Source organism: Medicago truncatula, chromosome 8 (assembly GCF_003473485.1).
Source record: "Medicago truncatula cultivar Jemalong A17 chromosome 8, MtrunA17r5.0-ANR, whole genome shotgun sequence".
NCBI classification, from domain to species: Eukaryota; Viridiplantae; Streptophyta; class Magnoliopsida; order Fabales; family Fabaceae; genus Medicago; species Medicago truncatula.
The window spans coordinates 23,522,334-23,542,771 of record NC_053049.1 but is presented as its reverse complement, the minus strand read 5'-3'; the positions used below and the strand labels follow the sequence as shown (position 1 = coordinate 23,542,771).

General features: G+C 33.5%; 2 protein-coding genes and 1 non-coding gene across 4 annotated transcripts; 1 reads left to right on the top strand and 2 right to left on the bottom strand.

The window, feature by feature from the left end:
- Window positions 1-35: 35 nt before the first annotated feature.
- Window positions 36-108, bottom strand: TRNAE-CUC (transfer RNA glutamic acid (anticodon CUC)). The gene has a single exon. It is a non-coding gene; the product is annotated as a tRNA-Glu (tRNA).
- Window positions 109-1,460: 1,352 nt separating this feature from the next.
- On the top strand, window positions 1,461-11,472 carry LOC11405324 (anaphase-promoting complex subunit 6). Its single transcript, XM_003628404.4, has 15 exons — window positions 1,461-1,961; window positions 3,226-3,299; window positions 3,512-3,551; window positions 4,392-4,437; window positions 4,575-4,654; window positions 4,740-4,921; window positions 5,057-5,182; window positions 5,335-5,409; window positions 5,615-5,740; window positions 6,273-6,342; window positions 6,598-6,680; window positions 7,535-7,648; window positions 9,415-9,511; window positions 10,439-10,474; window positions 11,158-11,472. Exons 1-15 carry the CDS (start codon window positions 1,593-1,595, stop codon window positions 11,257-11,259), a joined length of 1,620 nt encoding a protein of 539 aa, XP_003628452.2. The 5' UTR covers window positions 1,461-1,592; the 3' UTR covers window positions 11,260-11,472.
- A 4,344-nt stretch (window positions 11,473-15,816) lies between these two features.
- Window positions 15,817-19,385, bottom strand: LOC11408451 (pathogen-related protein). Of its 2 annotated transcripts, none has more exons than XM_003628400.4 (4): window positions 19,083-19,383; window positions 18,868-19,000; window positions 16,199-16,497; window positions 15,817-16,091 (listed from the first exon to the last, which is right to left on the bottom strand). In XM_003628400.4, the coding sequence occupies exons 1-4, from the start codon at window positions 19,227-19,229 to the stop codon at window positions 15,957-15,959; spliced, it is 714 nt and encodes a 237-aa protein (XP_003628448.1). In that variant the 5' UTR covers window positions 19,230-19,383; the 3' UTR covers window positions 15,817-15,956. The 2 variants fall into 2 exon arrangements, with proteins under 2 accessions (XP_003628448.1, XP_039684345.1); XM_039828411.1 differs by having other exon boundaries at window positions 16,027-16,110; window positions 19,083-19,385.
- Between the last annotated feature and the right edge of the window lie 1,053 nt (window positions 19,386-20,438).

The following is a 20,438-nucleotide window of genomic DNA, read 5'->3' as shown; positions in this document are numbered from 1 at the left end:
TTTATTCTAATGGACCAAAATTCTATAAAAATAAATTCCGTTGCCGGGACTTGAACCCGGGTCTTTCGGGTGAGAGCCGAATATCCTGACCAACTAGACTACAACGGAAGCAACGCTCATTGAAGTAATAAAATGCTTAAATGTGAAAATAGTCCTGCAAATATTGAAATTTCGATTTTAATCCTTGTGAAAATATATTTTTGGTTTTAGTTCCTCTAAATATAAAAAATTTGATTTTAATCCTTGATATTTTGTTTTAGTCCTTCTAAAATTAATTCATATAGGATTTTGTCCTTGTAATACGTAGAATATTTAATTTTAGTCCTTCAAAATGAGGACTAAAATGAATATTTATAGTAACCAATTTCAATATGAAATGATTTTACAAGGATTAAAACAATAAGTAATAAAATCAATATTCTATATTTGCAGGGATTAAGATTAAAAAATATTTTTACAGGACTAAAACTAAAATGTATATTTGCAGGGACCATTTCCATATTTAAGCCGTATTAAAAGAGGAGTGAATAGGCAAAAACCCCTCTGAAATTGTAACTTTCGTAAAAAAAACCCCTGATTTTTAAGAAACTTCAAAAACCCCACTGAAATTATCAAACGTTAGTCAATTACCCCCTCCGTTTGTTTTGGCTGTTAAATGACTATTTTTTTAATTTCTTTTTGCTTTCTTCATCTTCTTCCTTCCACTTTTTTCATCATCTTCATCAATATTCATAAAAAAAATGCAGAAAAAATTTAAGAAACAACAACCATTAACAACATCATCATCAACATCACACACTTTATAATGATTCTCTCTCTTGTTTGTTACCTTCTTGAATTAATCAACAGCAACCCTTTGGAATTCATCAACAACAAAATGAATAATAGAAAAGATCATGAACTTGTTGGAAAAAGAACAAGGTTTTATGATGAATAGCATGAACAACAACATCAACAACAACGGTTCTTCTCATTCTCATGATGTTACTGTTCCATCATCACTCATGTCTCATCTTCAAAATCAATCACTTTTTAACCCTCATTCAAATGGATTTTCTTTTTGGAGCAGCGATGAGATTACCAACAACAATGATCATCATCAATTGTCTCTTGATCTTTCTGCCACGACCCTTTTGGATAACAACAATGAGCAACAAACAAGAGAAGCTAGTAATGAGATGATGATGTTGTTAATCGTTGTTGTTTCTTAATTTTTTTTGGATTTTTTATAAATATTCATGAAGATGATGAAAAAAGTGGAAGGAAGAAGATGAAGAAAGCAAAAAAATTAAAAAAAAAAAAATCATTTAACAGCTAAAACAAACGGAGGGGGGTAATTGACTAATGTTTGACAATTTTAGGAGGATTTTTGAAATTTCCTAAAAATTAGGGGGTTTTGACGAAAGCTACAATTACAAGGGGAGTTTTTGCCTATTTACTCATTAAAAGAGTATTGTTTTTGCAGATAAAATAAATCAACCTTCCTTCACTCCCTCCCGCTTCACTTCACTTTCAATTGAAATTGAATTGAATTGATCGAAAGAGCAAGAGGAAGAAGAAGAAGAAGAGAAGAAAAAACCCTAGAAGTAGAAATGAGGGAACAAGAGATAGAGAAGCTTCGAGAAGTAGTTCGTGACTGCATGAGTAAACATCTCTACTCTTCCGCGATCTTCTTCGCCGATAAAGTTGCCACTTTCACCAACGACCCTGCAGACATCTATATGCACGCACAGTCTCTATTCCTCGGCCACCATTACCGCCGCGCCTTCCACCTCCTCAACGCCTCCAAAATCGTCCTCCGTGACCTTCGCTTCCGCTACCTCGCCGCACAGTGCCTCCAGGAATTGAACGAGTGGAATCAATGTCTTTCTATGCTTGGTGAGGAGGTTAAGGTCGATGAACATGGAAATCTTTCTAATGCTGCCAATATCTACTTGGATAAAGATCGTGGTGAAATCAATGTCAGTCTTCTTTTTCATTTTTTTTAATTTATAATTTAAGCAACTAATTTCAAATTTAGTATATATTTTTTAGTGTAAGTTACAATTTTATATATCTCATGAAAAAGCAGGACCATTTTGGTCTTGGAAGTGTAATTTGCCGTCACATTGGTCTCTAGATGAATCAAAATTGCAAAGTATCTGCAATTGTCTTTTTTATTATTCATTTAAGTTTCTCGAATCTGGTTTTAAGTAGTCAATTTTGGTTGTGGATTGCGTTTTTCGTTGGTCTATTTAGTCTAACAAAAGAGGCACTGGAGACCTGTTTGTAATTTTGATACATTTAGAGACTATAGTGATAATGCTGGCATATTTATGGACCAAAATGGTGGTTTTCACAAGAACCTACAAATAATCTGTTTTTAATGAAGCAGTCACTTTCATTAGGGAAGAGAGGTAGTGAAAAACATGAGCAAAGATATACTCCTAACGAACCCACCTAAAAAATAAGCAGAGAAGAAACAAAAGAAAGAAAAAAACATAACAAGTCATCATGGAGTGGGTTGAGTCTGCTGCCGATCAGGAGTAGTTTGAGTTGGGGGTCATGTTTCTGGAAGTGTTTTGGTTTTTGGGTGTCTGCATTTTCGGTTTCAGGATAGCTGATTTTTTTCGTCCTGTTTGGGCGTTTTTGAGCTGTCTGTGTATTGTTTTTAGGGGTTGTTGTGTTGTTGTTAACAGTCAAGCAATCTGTATTTTTAGGCGCTGTGGTGTCCGGTTGTCCCCTAGCATTGGCTGTTTTGCTGTTGTATATCACTTTTTGTTTGTGTCTGTGTACTTGTGCAAGATACAATGTTTAATAAATTTTGGTTGTTTCAAAAAAATAAAATAAAAGTGATCATGGGCCTGTAGACATAATAAACCAATCCAAAATGGGGCTTAACCTTATATGTTTCAGCTGTGGCTCTAACTTGCACATGACCTGGAACCATGACCAAGCTTTGGTGAACCATCTCAGCTTTAATAGCTAAAACAAGTATATGGAATGTTTTTCCCCCTTGCTTCTTTATACACTACTGATGATTAAAAAATTTAGCAACATATGTTATGGTGGTTTGGAAGAGACAAAAGAAAATGATAATATCTTATAGATAAACTAATCTACTGCCTCAATGAACGTATCTCTGGTGCTGTAATTTGATATAATTGCTGTTTTGGAATGAGAAAATATGGTTAACGTTACACTTTTTCAATAGCTTGGAATTTTGTAATTGGAATGTTATAACAGATAACTGCTGCAATATGTTTCTTGAGAGGCAAAGCATACGAAGCTCTAGAAAACCGTTCTCAGGCTCGATCGTGGTGAGTGTATTTGGGGCATTTCTTCCTTGTTATGGTCTAGTTTACAAATAACACCAAGTCGAAAACATTATATTTTTCTTTGTTGACATTCTGCCTTTAATATGAGGTGCAAGTAAAATTGCTTGCTACTTGTGCAAAGAGTTAAATAGGTATGATGTGTACCACGTTGATCTGATAAAGGCTCGTCGCCATTTTATCTACTTTTGTTCAAGGTACAAAGCGGCTATAAAAGCGGATCCCTTATGCTATGAGGTACACATCAATATTCTCCTTATTACCTTTTATAGGTGCATTAATACTATCTAAGTTATTGATCTTGTGTGAGTCACCCACATTATTTGGACTTTTGCTTGCAAGTTATTGTGTGTGGTTCAACACCATCTAAAGTAACAACTGTTTTTCCTCCCGTCCTTGGTTATGAATAAAACTCCCAAGGGTTCAATTCCTTGTGATCAATAAAAATTTGATATGCTAAAGTAAAAACAAATGACAAACACAAACGCATAAGTCTAGATATTATACATTAACTTCAAAATAATTCAAGATGAGATTATCAAAATAACAAAAGAGAAGTGGTTGGTTATTAGTTAGTTATATTGATTGCAGATAGTGGACCTTGGAGAAAAGCCAAAATCCACAATTTTAAACTGCTCGCCAAAAAATCTACCATCATCAATATAAAATGCCATGGTGCCGACATTCTTCATGAATTGACCATGGCAGTTGTAAAAAAATCTGTTGCCACCATAACCGATATTTGACAACACTCTTGGTTATACAAAGTTAACGAAAAAGTAGTTTGGTACATAGAGTTTAGAAGTAAGTTGCAATTCATCAAAATGAATTGAGAATTCGAGATTCGTGTTAGAGTTCATGTCCAAAATAGATACACCAAAGTTTAAATTGGGATTGCAGTTGTAGGAAGGTTGCAGTCACAGCGGTTGCTGAGATGTTTATTGCGACCGCTGTTACAATAGCCTTTATTGAGTTTTAGATTCTGGAATGTGTCTTTTGCAGCATAGGTACATGCTTATATTTTTCTCAACTAACCCTAGTTATTTAACTCTTCTTTGATGTCTGCTAATTATGTAGGCTTTGGAATGCCTTATTGAAAATCACATGCTTACATGCGATGAAGGTAATCACATTCACTTATCCCCTGGAGACTTTGATTTCAGTTTATATGTTTTTGAAAATAGTTTAAGCAGTATATTGTCTACTTCTAAATTGATCATAGTACATATCTCTCTCTCTGCACTTTATGTTGAATACCAGAAGCAAATTTGATTTCGTCATTGCAATTTGGAAGTGAGGATGGATGGCTCTCATCATTTTATTCTTGTTTGATTAAGAAGGTAATAGCAGATGCCAAATGGGAATTGTCTATATCCAAATGCTTTTTACTTATGAAATGAAATATTATTTCTTTTTCTTTCCCAGTATGACAAAGAAATTGTGGTAGAAGCCAAGTTTAGAGATCTTGAGAACGAAAGCTGTAAAACTGACCAGTCTAATCCTTCTTTCTTCCGCACACTGAAAACCAATAATGATTTATTGGCCTGCAAAGCGGAATACTATCATCAGTGTGGTGAATATCAGAAATGTTTTGAGTTAACATCTGTGTAAGTTGAGGATCTGATCTGGAGACTGAAGTCAGAGTCAGATAAAGCTATAGCTTTTACATCATTCATTCTGTCCATTCATTTCTCTCTTTATTTCTGTATTTTCAATAACTGAGCTTTCTACTGATAATACAGTTTGCTTGAGAAGGATCCTTTCCATATCAAGAGCACATTAGTACATCTGGCAGCTGCTATGGAGCTTGGGCAATCAAATGAACTTTATCTGATGGCATGCAATTTAGTGAAGGATTATCCTCAAAAGTAAAACTCTTATCCACAATATTGATTGGCTTCTAAAGATTTTGCTTGATTGGCTTCTAAAGAACTCGTTTTTAGACTTTTGCTTCACATTTATGGTTATCTTCTAACGCCTTTGCTTCATATAACAACAAAATCTTATTCATGTTGTTTAGGGCTTCATCATGGTTTGCTGTTGGTTGCTATTACTATTGTATCAAGAAATATGACCAATCCCGCCGTTATTTCAAGTAAATTTAACTCCTGACCTTTCTGTTTTAGGAAATCAGAGTATTTGTCGAAGACTCAATTTCTTCGTAACCTTCCTTAGAAATATTGTGCATGAGTTTGGATTATCAAAGGGTTTTTTTTTTTTTTTTTTTTTTCTGTGTACCTGATTGCTTTTATAGCATCATTTTCAAAACTTATTGTTCAATTTCATTTTCTACCTTACAGCAAGGCAACAAGTCTGGATAGAACATTCCCCCCTGCATGGATAGGCTATGGGAATGCATTTGCAGCTAAAGAAGAGGGTGATCAGGCTATGTCAGCTTACCGCACTGCAGCTCGATTATTTCCTGGGTATTGATTTTTCTCACTTTATCCCCTCCTACCCCAAATATAATTAAATTAAGCAACTTTCTTCTGCACATTTCTTCAGTAATAATGTTAAAACTTAAACAACTGTTTCTGAGATATTTAATACACGTTTTTGTCAGATTTTTTGTCTTGCAAAAGGAAACATACCACATAAATTAAAAAACACAATTAACATGGTTTTTGTGAATCGTTTTCGAGCAAAAAGTATGCTTAATGAAAGATCAAAAGTATAACTCTCTGCCATTCCTTTCAGATTTTTGTCCAATGACCCCAAACAACATGAATTTATTTATTGAAATCCCTAGCAGTGAAGCACTGTGGCCAACTTCTTTTAGTTCCTTCATTTTTCTTACGACCATTAACATTTTTCTCCATTTTTGAATTTCTTTGTATTATTTTTCAGAAGTTTTACTACATTTGTGGTTAATAAACAAATATAAAAACTGTATGAAATCTTCTTGTTATCTATACATTGTTCTTTTACAGGTTGAATCTTGATGTTCTCTTATTCCAGGTGCCACTTACCAGCTCTTTATATTGGAATGGAATGCATGCGAACCCACAGCTATAAGCTTGCTGAACAGGTATATACATTAGAACTGGAAAATCCTATTTCTACTACATATAATTATACATGCTATCATTAAGTCCTTTTAACAGTTTAGTCTGTGTTAAGTGAAGCGTCTTTAAATGATTTGGATGTTTTGATCTTTCTTCACCTGATAAAGTCTAGCAATGACTTATTACCAGATCAATGAGTCCTCTCCTATGAATCTGTGAAAACTAATGTATTATTCAGGCCCATACCACAATACTGATTTTCCTATATTCTTCCTCAGTTTTTCATGCAGGCGAAGTCAATTTGCTCATCAGATCCACTTGTGTATAACGAACTAGGTGTTGTTGCCTATTATATGAAAGAGTAAGGATATCTTCCTGATCTAAATTACTAGGCTTGATTACTTTTTTAGTCTCTAGTTTGAAGTTAGAACTTTGTACGATCCCTCAAGTTTTTTTTTAGTCATTCAAGTCCCTTAAGCAAAATATAATTCCATTTTCAATTTTCTTTACCGTCTCAAATACTCATTTTTCTATTGCAATATTTGGGGGTTAACGATTTTAGAAGTTAGAAATTCTGAGAAATTTTGATATAATTTAGAGAAATTTTTAAGATGTGAAATTAGGGTTTTGAATTGGTGAAATTTGGGATTTTTTAATGAAGTTTAATATTTTGATTAATGACTTTTGAAAAGCAGAAATTTTTAAAAATGTAATTGATTCAATTTGTGAATATTTTGAATAGATTATGAATTTATGAGAGTTTTATGAAATTAGAAAGTGTAAAGGGACTGGATTGTAATAACTGAAAGGTAAAGGACTAAACTCGCTAAGGTATTATTCTGGTAGCAAAATGACACACTATGCAAAGTGACTGAGATTACAATCAAGTCAAACTACTATTCTATAAGTTACTTAATGTAAAGTTCATGTCACAGAATTCTCCTTCGAATGCTATTCAAATGATCCTAAAAAATAAAAACAAATGCTTGTATCCGAAGAGACCGATAGATATGCCCTGGCCCAGTTTTATTCATAATAGGAGTTGCTTTAACTATACTAGGAACATATTTAGTGTTCATTTACAAGAACATATATTGCACTCTCTTTATCTCCGAACAGTTAAAGTTCTGTTTTCTTAATTTTGCCAGCCAACTTTGCATGCTACTTAGAATATTTGAGTGATTACAACTTGCATAATTGTGATTTCTGATTCAGGTATAAGAAAGCAGTGTGGTGGTTCGAGAAAACATTAGCCCTCATCCCTACCGCTTTAAGTGAAACATGGGAACCAACTTTAGTCAATATTGCTCATGCATGCAGAAAGTTGGAGTAAGTTGATAAATGTCTTCGTGCTCATCTGACTTGAATTTTTCTCGTTATCAGCTAATAGAATATTTTGAATACAAAGAGATATCCTTTGAAAAGTTGAAACATGATTTTCTAGCTGACTTTATTTAAAAGCATAATAATTTATATATATATATATAGAGGGCATATCAAGTGAGAGGACTAGTTATAATGAGAGGATGAGAGGAATTAATCTGAATCATTGGATCAAAATCAACGCTTCAGATTTAATTGGTCTTTAAAAAGGGTCATGCACTACAACCTCTATCTTTCATCTTCTCCACTCTGTCTACCCTCATCTCCGTTGCTTCTACATTTTTTCCTCTAATTTTTGTGGTCTTCTCTGTCAAATTTTCACGCTTCATTACCCAAAACCAATTTGTTGTAGCCACCATAAATATTTAACCTTTCAATTCATTCACTATTTTTCAATCAAATTCTCAATTTTTTAAATCTGAAAAATATGAAGCCCATAGGACTTCACCTTCTGTAAAATGCCAATTCAACAACAACGCTCATATTGGACACCTAATTGAAGTTAAGATACAAAATATTAAGAGAATATGAGAGATGTCATTGTGATAAGAAAGAGACGAGGAGCAGCATCCTCCATGATTCTTCTTAAAATAACATGGGGATATGGAGGCCAAATAGATTTCGATAATGGCCAAATTTATTGTTCCAAATTAACCTAACAATTTCTGGGAGAATAAGCAGCGTTTTGGAGAGAATGAGGAAGCAGAGGTGCGATACAGAAGAGGAAGAAGAAGCGTTGGAAACAAATCCTGTGCAATTTATTTTGTGTGGTACTTTTAATCTGCACCGTACAATTTGATCTAACAACTGATATTTATTGCTCTCATCCTCTCATAATAAGGAGTCCTCTCATTTGATATGTCCTCATATATATATATATATATATATATATATATATATATATATATATATATATATATTCATTTCTAGGTATTTTAATTTCGATTTATCAAAAACCTAGGATATGAAAAATTGTGCAAATCAGAAAGGGATGAGATTTATGAGCCATAGAGTGAAGTTGTTGGAAATGGTGATTGAACAGACTAAGAAAGCAAACCAAAAAATTAAAAATAATCAAATTGATTTTATGCCCAAGAGGTCGACCATGAAAGCAATTTACTTGCAAAGACGAGTGATGGAGCAATATTGGAGGGATTAAATAGACTTGTGCACGGTCTTCTTTGATTTGAAAAAGACATGATAAAGTGCCAAGCGATGTTGTGTCGTGAGAGGCCCTAGAAAGAAAGGGGTTTGGTTTGCCTATATTTTGGCTATCAAGGGTACGCATGGTCTTCTTTGAGTACCCTATTACTAGAGTACAGGAAAACCAAAGAAACCCTTAGAAGAAAGTAAAAGAAAGTCCTATAGGTCAATCAGCCGGTCTGATTTTTATTACCTTGATCATTTGAATAAAATTATGATATTTTCTAGAGCATTTTGTTTGGTTTATGTAGCTGACCTCGTAGTGGGAAAAGACTTGGTTGTTGCATTTTGTAGGTGCTTTGATTATATAAATATTTCTTGCTAAAATTTTATGTTTCTGGGTATCCTCAACTGCTTTTTATTATAGTTTGAATGGAAGTTGGAAACATTTTTTTTCATGATGTTGATATAATTTATAGTTTTGGCAAAAAAGTTATATCTAAATAATGGTAGCGTCAATATGCAATTCATGACTTCTCGACCCTGATTTTCTCACTAAACCATCTCAGGATGTACCGAGAAGCAATTTCATATTATGAGAAGGCACTTGCATTATCAACAAGTTTGAGCACTTATGCTGGTCTTGCATATACTTACCACTTACAGGTATCTGAAATGATCTTCCAGCTTGTTGTATTCTGTATGTTATTTTAAAGCTAAATGTGGATTTTTATGTATGTTTGGAAATGTACCGACTGTTTCCTTTTATCTAAAAGGCTGTTGGCATTTGGGTAAATAGACGACTATTGGCATGGGAATGACTACTCTTGACTTTTACTGATTTTTGTAATTTCTGAGCGAATGGGATAACCATTTCCTATATTTGACTATAAAATCTGATATTTTTTGTTTTTCCAAATGAAGCTCACATTATGTGGCGGTGTTTTGTTTCAAATATTTCATAGTGTGTGGTTTTAATTACTAGAATTATTAATGCATTGACCAATAGAAGTCATTTTTTTAATGGATTTTCCAAGCATTAATAATTCTAGTAACTAACACCATGCACTATTCTTGACATAATCATGAAAATAAGTTAGACACAGATAGAGAATAGCACGTGCGAAAAGGAATACATTATGCTACTCAATATTAAACGACCTATGTCTAAAGTAACCACATGTCCTTTCTTGGCAAACACCAGCTTTTAGATACACATCATATACATTCTGCATATCTATTCTTGCTTGAAATTTTTTTGGGCAACTTCACAATTGTTGTAGTATCTTCATTTGTGGGTAAATTTATTCAACATTATAATAATACCTAGCAATTTGAAATTGGATTTTAATTTATATTTGTTGACAGTGTAAATTAATTTAACAGATGTTTATTCATATTTCACGGTTTTATCAGTGTAAATATATTCTATGAATTGATGTTATGATGTGGAAATTATTTGAAATATAATATGATGTATGTTTAAAACATGTTACAATATCAGAACACAATTATTAAACTATTAAGTCTCTAGTTATAATGATTAATTTTGGACTGAGGCTGATGTTTTGTTGTTGTATGTAATTCATGCAGGATGATTTCAGTACAGCAATTACATATTATCACAAAGTGAGTGATAGCTATCCGACATTGCCTGTACCCATGACAATAAATCTATTTAAAACATGCTTCTTCTTTTATACAATTAAGCTTATTCTTTTCTTGACAGAACAATTAAGCTTATTCTCTACCTTGATTTACTATTTTGGGGTATAACTTTCTCCGGTTTAACTGTCTATTTTTCGCCCAAGTATGGCTTGTTTAATGTGCCCATTATTTGCAATATAGTATCATAAGTATATTGAATTACATTGGAGAGTGGACAGGACAAGACTCATATAAAGTGAGTTGATGTCTGAAGCAGTGTATAGTTGATAAAGATATGATTCTTTTTGAATTAAATCTACTAGAGTGCATCATGACCTTTTGATCCACTAAAGGGTACACACTCTTTGCTCACTTCTATGACAAACTCACTTTATAAGAGTTTTTTTCTTCTTTCAATTCAATTAGAAGAAAACTCTCAAACATTGGTTACTGTGTTAAACATTTGAGATGTGTAAGGTTATTTCGGCCATGTTAGAGATGTTCTTATCCCTGTAGAATATTCATTTTTATGCCAGTTTTTGAAGTGTCTACGCTGGATAGCTAAAAATTGGTGTTACCTTTGAGATTATATCATGTTTATGCATGAATATTCTTAGAATTCATCGCTTACGAGTTTACTAATCATATTGTTCATTGAAAATCAGGCGTTGTGGCTGAAGCCGGATGATCAGTTCTGCACTGAAATGTTAAGCTGGGCTTTAATAGATGAAAGTAGAAGCAGCGGTAATCCCCACCTTGAACTCTAATGTATTTATTGGTGCAACTTCATTTGCCTGTTGTATATGTATGTAAACATTGCAGTAACGCCAATGTAATGTACTGCAATTATGATTATTAAACTATTTAGCATTATTAGATTTTTTGTTTATCCTTTTCTTATTGAGGAATGTAATTTTTACGTGCTGTAACTAATGAGGTGTTGATTTAATTGCCAAAACTGCAGTCATTTTATTTGGGTAGCTTCATTTTTCTTTGTTTATTATTATTTAAGTTGGCTAATGTGGTATAACTTTTTGGAGAAAAGCTATTTTGATCATTTTTGACAATAAAACTAAAGAGCCAGAACAACCACAACAACATAGAACATGATAAAAAAAGTTTGGGAATTAAAACTGCTTAAAAAAATTAATTAAGCTGGTTTTTCACATAGTCATAGTATTAAAACAAATTTGTATTAAAACTTGTTTTTGGCTACGATATCGAACACAATGATTTTTAACAAAATCTGAGGATAAATTGGATAGAAAATACAACATCTAAATTAGGGTTGTTCATTTTAACCAGCTAAGCCTATGTTTGGCTCAGCGGTACCTTTTTCACATCTGCCCAAAACCACGGCATAAATTCACGTTTCTAGTGAAGCTACAAATAGCAGCTTCTCCAAATCACATCAAAAAGGCATCTAAACGTGAGGCAGTGGCAGCAAAAAGCTATACCAAACACATACTAAGTGGTTTATCCAAAATCATATTCAGATCTAGTTATAAAAAAAAACCAAATAATTTTATTTTGTTATTTCAAACCGGTTCATTTTCTATTATGGATGGATGACAATAATCTCAAATCCCTAATCTCAAATTGATTTGATTCTCCCTTTTCGCTCATGATTCTCATTCTTCATTTGCAACAACTCTTTAGTATTATTTACGCTTCACACTTTGTTAGTGAGTTCATTAATAGAAAGCTTGAGTTCTTTCAAGATTCCGTTCTTCACATTTTATGATTCACGTCTTCACACTGTGATTTAATTTGTTCATGATTCCTTCCTTCACACTTCCATTCCTATATCAAACTTGTCACATGCATGATGAAAGATTATGCAGTATACAGGCTTGCGAAAGGTATTTGTCGTTTATCCTGTGATTTTTGTGCTTTAACGGTAACATAGTGAGACATTGTATTTCTACAGAAGTCGTGTGTTAAATATTACATTGATCACACACAATTGCATTTATTGTAATATACATTTTCTTTTATTTCAGTTATTTAATGAATTTGGAAAAGTAACAATTGTAAATTTATTAAATAGAGATATCTTGAGAGTTCTAAAGCCATAGAATTCAACCATGTTTCCGGTGGGTGCATGTCCCTTAAAACTTGTAAGCAATCTCAGCTTGCAAGTTTCCGGTGCATGTCCACCGTAAACTTTGATGACTTCCCATGGCTGATCTAAATAAATGCTTCATGAGATGATTCAAATGTCTCTTCTTCTGCTTTGTAATACTTGTATTCTTCTGGCAATGAGTTTTTCATCAAAGCATTATAACTTCCCAACCTTAGTGTTTCTTCTGCTGTTAATCCCTCCCTCCCTTCAAATTAATAATTAACATTTTTTTTATAATCCTTATAGTACAAAAACACTTTCAATACTAAATATAAAAAGGAACTAGATATTTGGTGCCATTATGTTAGCCCATTATATCCAGCATGCAATTGACAAAAGCTTCAAAGCCGGCGGCATATAAAAGACAGATCTCGACGGAGGAGGCAAGGGCAAGCAGAGAAAGGAAGATGCCAATGGGTCTCTCATCGTTTCAATTCTCACCCAATGCATTGGAATTGAGCGGTGTGTGTATTTGTTGTTTGAAACAAATTAAAATAAATGCATTGTAACTTTTTAAGCAAAGAAGCCTCTTATAAAGCAAGAATTAAATTACTCATAAAATACTGAAATTGTTAGGCCGGATGCCATGACCGAGGTTTGAACCTCAATACCTCTACTTATGTGTGAGTTTATAATGACTTTGCCATTTCGTTTATCGTTCAAAAATAAGTGTCCTTTCCTTACATATGGTAACAACCCAGTGCATACTCAAGTTTTCTTCAAGTATCATTAAAACCCTTGTACAAAATTCGTTGGCTAATACATTTGCATTAAACCACTTCAACAGCTCTTACATATATGAATATAGTTCAAAGGTATTAGTTGTTGCACATAAACTACACATAGCTAGCTAGATGATAAGAATAGAATCACGAAATGATTTTTAGCTCCTGCATACATATATGAAGAATAAATTAGCAAACAAAGTAAAATTAAAAGCCAAATATCTCAAAGACGTTGTATTGTGAATAATGTTAAAGGGATAATAACACAAAAATGTTGGTCATAGAAATCATTGTGAGGCCTGTTCATATCCAAATATTCGAAGAACATTTTCTACAATATTAAGTGGAATGAATAGAAGGGTGTTGTTTCTCAGTGGCGGAGTCAGCTAAAAAAGTTTGGGGTGGTCGTCATCAAAATAAACTAAAATATATAATTCATATTGCATACAATACATTTAAGTTGTAATGAATCAAAAATCGATCATTCAAAATTAAACTACATAATATATAAAGTCAATCATTAAATATTTAAAGTGACACTTTACGCTTTTTGAGTGATTTGAAATCATCAATAATTGACTCGGAACTAATATTTGCACTAATTTCCTTTTCAATATAAACTTACATGTTATCTGTTAGAAACCCAGGTCTATATAAACTGACATGTTATCTGTTAGAAACGTGTGTTTGTTTTAACTTTAAAGAAAATAGATTTTATGTTAGACTTTTTTTAAAACAATGATTTTTAACTATTTCATTTCTTACCTCCTTATGTTTGAAAAAAAAAATTGAGAAAAGCTAATTCTAATAGCTTTTTATTTTAGCGTCGAAATAAATTTTTTTGATAAAATGATTTTTTTTTTTTTGACTGAAGTGATTTTTTTTACTAAAAAAATCTAAAACAAACAGGGCCAATATGTAATGAACAAACATGATTGAAGTTGGCAAAGGAAGCAAAGTTAAGTGTACTAAACAAGAAAAGTGGGTTTATTAAGGTATTATTTACAATTATGCTAAATTAATTCTACTTAAATGAACATTGAATATCTTTTTTGACATTAATCTTGTAAATGCTTTTATTGCTTGATTGATCCATGCAAGTGTACTTTCCTGGACATTTATTCATGTCATGTGTGCCTTGCATGCTCTTGATGATGTTCTTGATTTTATGGGCTTGTATAAGAACAACCTTCTTAACTCTGCTTGAATATTCTGATCTCTGAGCAACATTTTGAACTAACTTTCTGAACTCAGAGTTAGTTCATGAATTCAAATGTCCATTGATTTCTTGAATCTTGGTATGATTTAAACCTTGTTCTTGTTTTAGTTAAACACTCAAGAGCACAAGTTAAAAACTAAGAAATTAATCAAAGTCCATTAATTCCTTAACCATCAAGGTTTATTATCCTTAAAATTAATTAGAGATTTTGCCTCAACAACCCTACCCACACCACCTCCACCATCACCCTCGCTCACCTTCTTCCCCTCCTTCTCACCAGACCGAACAAACCTAGCTACCTTTGCCCTAACACGAAAATGGCCAAAGCACACCACATTCAGCAATTTATGGACATCCTTAACATTGGAGTATCTGACAAAGCCATACAATTCCCCATAAACATTTCGTTTACTCGGAACCACCACATCCTCCAACATACCACCCACTTCAAATCCTTTCGTCAAATAAAAATTCGACAATTGAGCTGGAAAGTACGTAAAATAGAAAGTTACAAACCTTTTGAAGTGAGGTTCAGAAGACTGCTCCCTCTTTCCCCGCGAAGTCGCTCGTGTCCATTCTATGGAAGTTGCCTCCCTCCTGTAATCCTCGTGAAACCGGCGACGAGAGGGTGATCGTTGTCGTCCTCTATTGGCCGACGCGGAACACACTTCAAACCCGCGATCCTAGTCGTCCTCATGTGAACCTGCCGTAACCCTAACCATATCCTTCTGCCGTGCTGTTTGCTCTCCCTTTGCTTGTCCTAATCACTATCTTCATGTCGTAGCGCTGTCCGACGTCGTTTTAAAACTTGTTTTCGACTACAATATTGAACACATGTTATTTAATTTTAATTAATAATTATTTTTAGGAAGTGAAAAATTATTATGGTGTATAGAAAATTAAAATTATAAAATTGGGTGGTTTTTTTTAAGGGAAAATTAAGTGGTTAAAATTTGATAATAGATCTAGACAAACAAACATTTTAGTTGATTAATATTTTGCAATTTTAGACAGCATTCTAAAATATTTATAATGTGAGAAATTAATTGTATGCAATCCTACCAGATCAAATTTAATATTCACGTAATAACTTCAAAAACATTACCACTTTTAAGTTCTTAATACACATTGGTTGGTTTTTACTGCTGTGATTTGAGCAGCACAAGAGTAATCCATTACTTATTCATATTCTTTAGCAGTTTTACCTTTTTCTAGCGATGAAAAAATGGTTCAATAAATTAATTTGATATGATAGTGTAGGTAAGAAGAGATTGGTACCACATTAGTATACTTTATTTAAAGATTACATAGATTGCACTTATTGTAATATACATTTTCTTTTATTTCAGTTCCACCCTTGCATTATATTATTAAGGACAATCATTGATAGTACTATTATTTTTGAAAAGGACATCCTTGAGAAGTTTTAGTGTTATCCTCAGCTGTTTGCTTTCCAGCTAGAAGATCTCCCATCAGCTCTGCAGGGTCATAGTAAATCTCCACCTCTTCTGCTTTCATTAAATTGTCAACCTGAAATTGGAAATTCATGCTAGTACGTAACTCTCACTAGTTCAGATACATCAGTTATTTAATGAATTTGAAAAAGTAAAAATTGTCGGTATATTAAATAGAGATACCTTAAGAGTTCCAAAGCCATAGAATTCAACCATGTTTCCAGTGGGTGCATGTCCCTTATAAGGACCTTCAAAAAATCCCCAATGCCTAAACTTGTAAGCAATCTCAGGGGGTCCACCGTAAACTTTGATGACTTCCCATGCAAATCCCCTTGGAAATGCTGATCTAAATGCTTCATGAGATGATTCAAATGTCTCTTCTTCAGCTTTGTAATACTTGTATTCTTCTGGCAATGAGTTTTTCATCAAAGCATTATAACTTCCCAACCTTAGTGTTTCTTCTGCTGTTAATCCCTCCGTCCCTTCAAAATCAAACATTGTTAATAATTAATATTAGTCTTTCGTCCCTGCAAATATAGGCCATTTGAATTTTCGTCCCTGAAGTTACTAATCCTTCCAATCTGCCCATGCAAATATATTTAATCATTTGAATTTTGGTCCTAATTAGGTTTTTTTTGCTGAGGTGGGCTGTCATTAGCGACGTGGTGCCCATGTGGCAAGTGATGATTGGGAGAGGTGGTTTGCTTAAATAGGTCTTTCATCCCTACAAATATAGGTCATTTGAATTTTCTTCCCTGAAGTTACTAATCAGATGTAATTAGGACCAAAAGTCAAATGATTAATATTTGCAGAGGCAAATTGGAAGGATTAGTAACTTCAGGGACAAAAATTCAAATGACATATATTTGCAGGGACGAAAGACCTATTTAAACCTTAATATTATTACTTTTTTGGCTTAATTGCACTTTTGGACCCCTATCTTTCCAAAAGTTGCGGTTATGGGCCCCTAACTAATTTAAATACAAAACAGCCCCCTATGTTTTGATTCTTTGGCAGTTTTGGACCCCCAGTCCATTGTTGACTCGGTCAACGCTGACGTGGCACCCTAAGTGAGGTGCCACGTGTCAATTTTTATTTTATTTTTTTGCCTTGGGGGTCCAAAACTGCCAAAGAATCAAAACATAGGGGGCTGTTTTGTATTTAAATTAGTTAGGGGTCCATAACCGCAACTTTTGGAAAGATAGGGGTCCAAAAGTGCAATTAAGCCTACTTTTTTATAATCCATATAGTATAAAAAATACACCTTCAATACTACATATAGAAAGGAACAAGATATTCGGTGCCATTATGTTAGCCAATTCACCTCAAAAATAAAACAAAATTTTGCCTCTTTCAACTCCTTAATAAAACAAATTAAAAAAATGGGGGAGCTTGTCTTTTGTGGACCTCAGTTTAGGAACAAGACAAATACTCATCTGTTCTATATTATCAAATTTTTTGATGTCGTAAATTGGTGAGATAAGTTTTTCATCTTTAATTATATAGCGTAATTTAATTTTTAGTCTCTAAAAATAAAAATATGTTTTCACACTCATAAAAAAATTTGTTTTGTTTTTGGTCCGAATATAATTTTTTCATTTCTTAAACATATAATATAGGCATAAATGAGTTGGACATAATGAATGACATAAGTGACAAACCCCAAATTCGAATTCATAATCCTTTCACGTAGCTGCCACGAAGTGTTATTGCATGACACTGTATTTCTTAACTCACGAATAATTTGTTAAAGTAACTTATATCATAGGGGGAATGGAGCATAATATTTGAAAACTATCAACATTAAATCATCAAGTCAAGAAGTTGTAGGTGAGATCATTTGATAAAGAAACAAAATTTCAAAATGGTCACTAAGACGTAAAGTGTTGATAGATCAGGCGACTACTCTCTGGCTTTTGCGGTGAGAAGCCGAAATCAGCAAATAACCTTTTTGTGACGTGTGGGATAGCATCGAGGGTGTGGTATATGATTTTTAGGTTGTTAAGAGTCCCACATCATCGGATAAAAGATGGTCTTACAATATGTTTATATGTGGGGGCAATCCTCACCTTACAAGCCGGTTTTGTGGGGTTGTTTAGGCCCAACCACGATTTATAAGTTGGTATCAGAGTTTCTTCAAGATCCATTGGGCCACCTCCTATCAGGTTTTCGCTATCAGGCCACCCACCATTTATGTCCACGAACCAAGCCCAATAGTGCTGGTCGTGAGGGGGCGTGTTAAGAGTCCCACATCGAATAGAAGATGGCCTGACAATGTGTTTATATGTGGGGACAATCCTTACCTTACAATCCTTACCTTCAATTCATCTCTTGGTGCTGGTTTTACAAGAGACAATTTGGTCATCCATGTTCCCATTCTTAATGAGTGGTAGAACCAACTATCTATTGGGATCAGTAGTTTGCTATGGTGGGGAGGGGTTTAGGTGACTTTGAGTGGGGTTTGGGGTCGGTCCTGGTCCTTTGTCTCTACTCTTGGGGTAGTAGGTTTGGTTCATCTCTCCTAAGAGGTTGCCATTGGTGTTGGAAGGTTCATAGAGTCTTCTGTTGGGTGTCCTTCCTCCTTGGTCTCCTTTAGTCCTCCAATAGTTCTAAGAGAAGTAATTTCATCCTTCTTATATCTCATAATATTTGAGATATGAGTTGATAAGAACTTGATATTATAATCTTAAGATACAAAATTTTGATCCTCATGAACGGTCGTAAAATAATCATTAATGTCACTTTGATTAATAAATTTTTTCCATTTTTTGAAATAGCATTATCATATTCAACCAAATTAAAATCTAACTAGGAATAAGATAGAGAAGAAATAAAGAAGGATTGAATTGTACCATTAACAAAGAGCTTAAACTTTTCAGGATTTATAGTCTTAAAATCCTGCACGCGGGTTTTGTGTGAAAGCTCCATCTCCCATGATTTTATGGCGTTTTGGACTGTTTCCTCCAATGATCCTTCTGGCCACACCTAAAGATTATACATATATACTAATTCATCATACAATATAAAAACAATATAGGTTATAGAGATATATAAATGGTGCATGCACCTTGGTTCGTCCTTGTTCAAAAAGCTTGTTGACAACATCATATATGGGTGGTCCACCATGTCTCCACTGTGTGGTATGAGCCTCATCATCTAAGAAAGATCTGTATTTGTCTCCTTCAACTTTTCCAGGTATAACTTGGCTGGCCATGGTGGACAACAACACACAAGGTAGGAAACTTATAACACTTGTTTGTTGTATAATGCGGTGATCGTTGTTGTTTTATATAACAAACATCTTCATGAAGTGATGTCGTAAGTCATTTTGGCACAAGAAAAGATATTTCTAGTACAGAGGTAGAATTTGTGTTTTTTTTAAACAAGCTTAAAACTTAGTAAGCTTGAGAGTTTTAGAACTTTATATTATTTAGTATATTTTTTCGTATTTTATTTGACAAATTTACAATGTTTTTGTTGATGCTTCATGAGTTTGAGGTTAAGTGTTCGATAATAAAGTATTAGGCATAAGTTATTGGATATTTATATTACTAAATTAGCAGTCTATTAGGTTTTATATATTCTCTTGTAACCTCTTGTAATGTTAAGTTATTATCATATTATTATTGGAACCTTAATTGTCTCTCTATTATTCTATAATTAAACCCTATATTGTTAACAAGCTTATCCCAACTTAACCAATTGATTCCTCAACCTTTCCTTCAATCTGTTCCCCATTAAAAAGAATTGATCATCAGCTAAATTTCCTCTCCAAGGGTGGTTGGTAGCAAGAAAGTACTCATAAGTCATATACAATAAGTTCGAATTGATTGTGTAACGAATTTGAGCCCCGTTTGGTTTGAGCTTATGAAAAATAACCTATGTAAATAAATAAGCTTTTATTTTAGATTATTACTTTTTCCACCCTATGTCTTTCCTCGCGCGCCCTATTTTTTTTTCCCAATTTTACCCCTAGTTCAGATTTCGTTTTCCGGATTGCATTGTTAGAATTTTGCAGATGTTTCTGGATTTGAAAATCCGGAATAATGTTTTATCAAAACTTTTGCAATTTTAAGCTATACAATTCGTAAAGTAAAATGCGAATAAGATAAAATACAGAAATAAAAAGACACAAATATAAAAACAACTCATTTTATTAATATATGAACAATACAATACAATAATTTTCAAGCTTTTTAAGCTTATTGCATAAGATCTTAAATCTATTTCTAATCTACTAAGAGCCTAATTCTAATCTCCTAAGATCCTAACCACTGCTATGTGATAGGACATAGCAGTAGGTTCCCTATTGGAGGAAAACCGGAGGAGGAGGGAAGAGGAGGGCAGGAAGAAGAAAACAATGCCCTGGGGGAGGCGGGGGGGTGCTCAAACTTACGCCCGGACATGACAAGCTAAGAACCAC

What these genes read in the sequence shown, in the direction of transcription:
- LOC11408451 (XM_003628400.4), bottom strand. Translation starts at nt 19,229, where the DNA reads ATGGCCAGCCAAGTTATACCTGGAAAAGTTGAAGGAGACAAATACAGA. An exon ending in GTTTAAGCTCTTTGTTAATG is followed by an intron (nt 16,498 to 18,867) that starts GTACAATTCAAT and finishes TTGATTTTGAAG; the next exon opens with GGACGGAGGGATTAACAGCA. An exon ending in ATGGCTTTGGAACTCTTAAG is followed by an intron (nt 16,092 to 16,198) that starts GTATCTCTATTT and finishes TTCCAATTTCAG; the next exon opens with GTTGACAATTTAATGAAAGC.
- LOC11405324 (XM_003628404.4), top strand. Translation starts at nt 1,593, where the DNA reads ATGAGGGAACAAGAGATAGAGAAGCTTCGAGAAGTAGTTCGTGACTGC. An exon ending in CAATCCCGCCGTTATTTCAA is followed by an intron (nt 5,410 to 5,614) that starts GTAAATTTAACT and finishes TCTACCTTACAG; the next exon opens with CAAGGCAACAAGTCTGGATA. An exon ending in CAATTACATATTATCACAAA is followed by an intron (nt 10,475 to 11,157) that starts GTGAGTGATAGC and finishes ATTGAAAATCAG; the next exon opens with GCGTTGTGGCTGAAGCCGGA.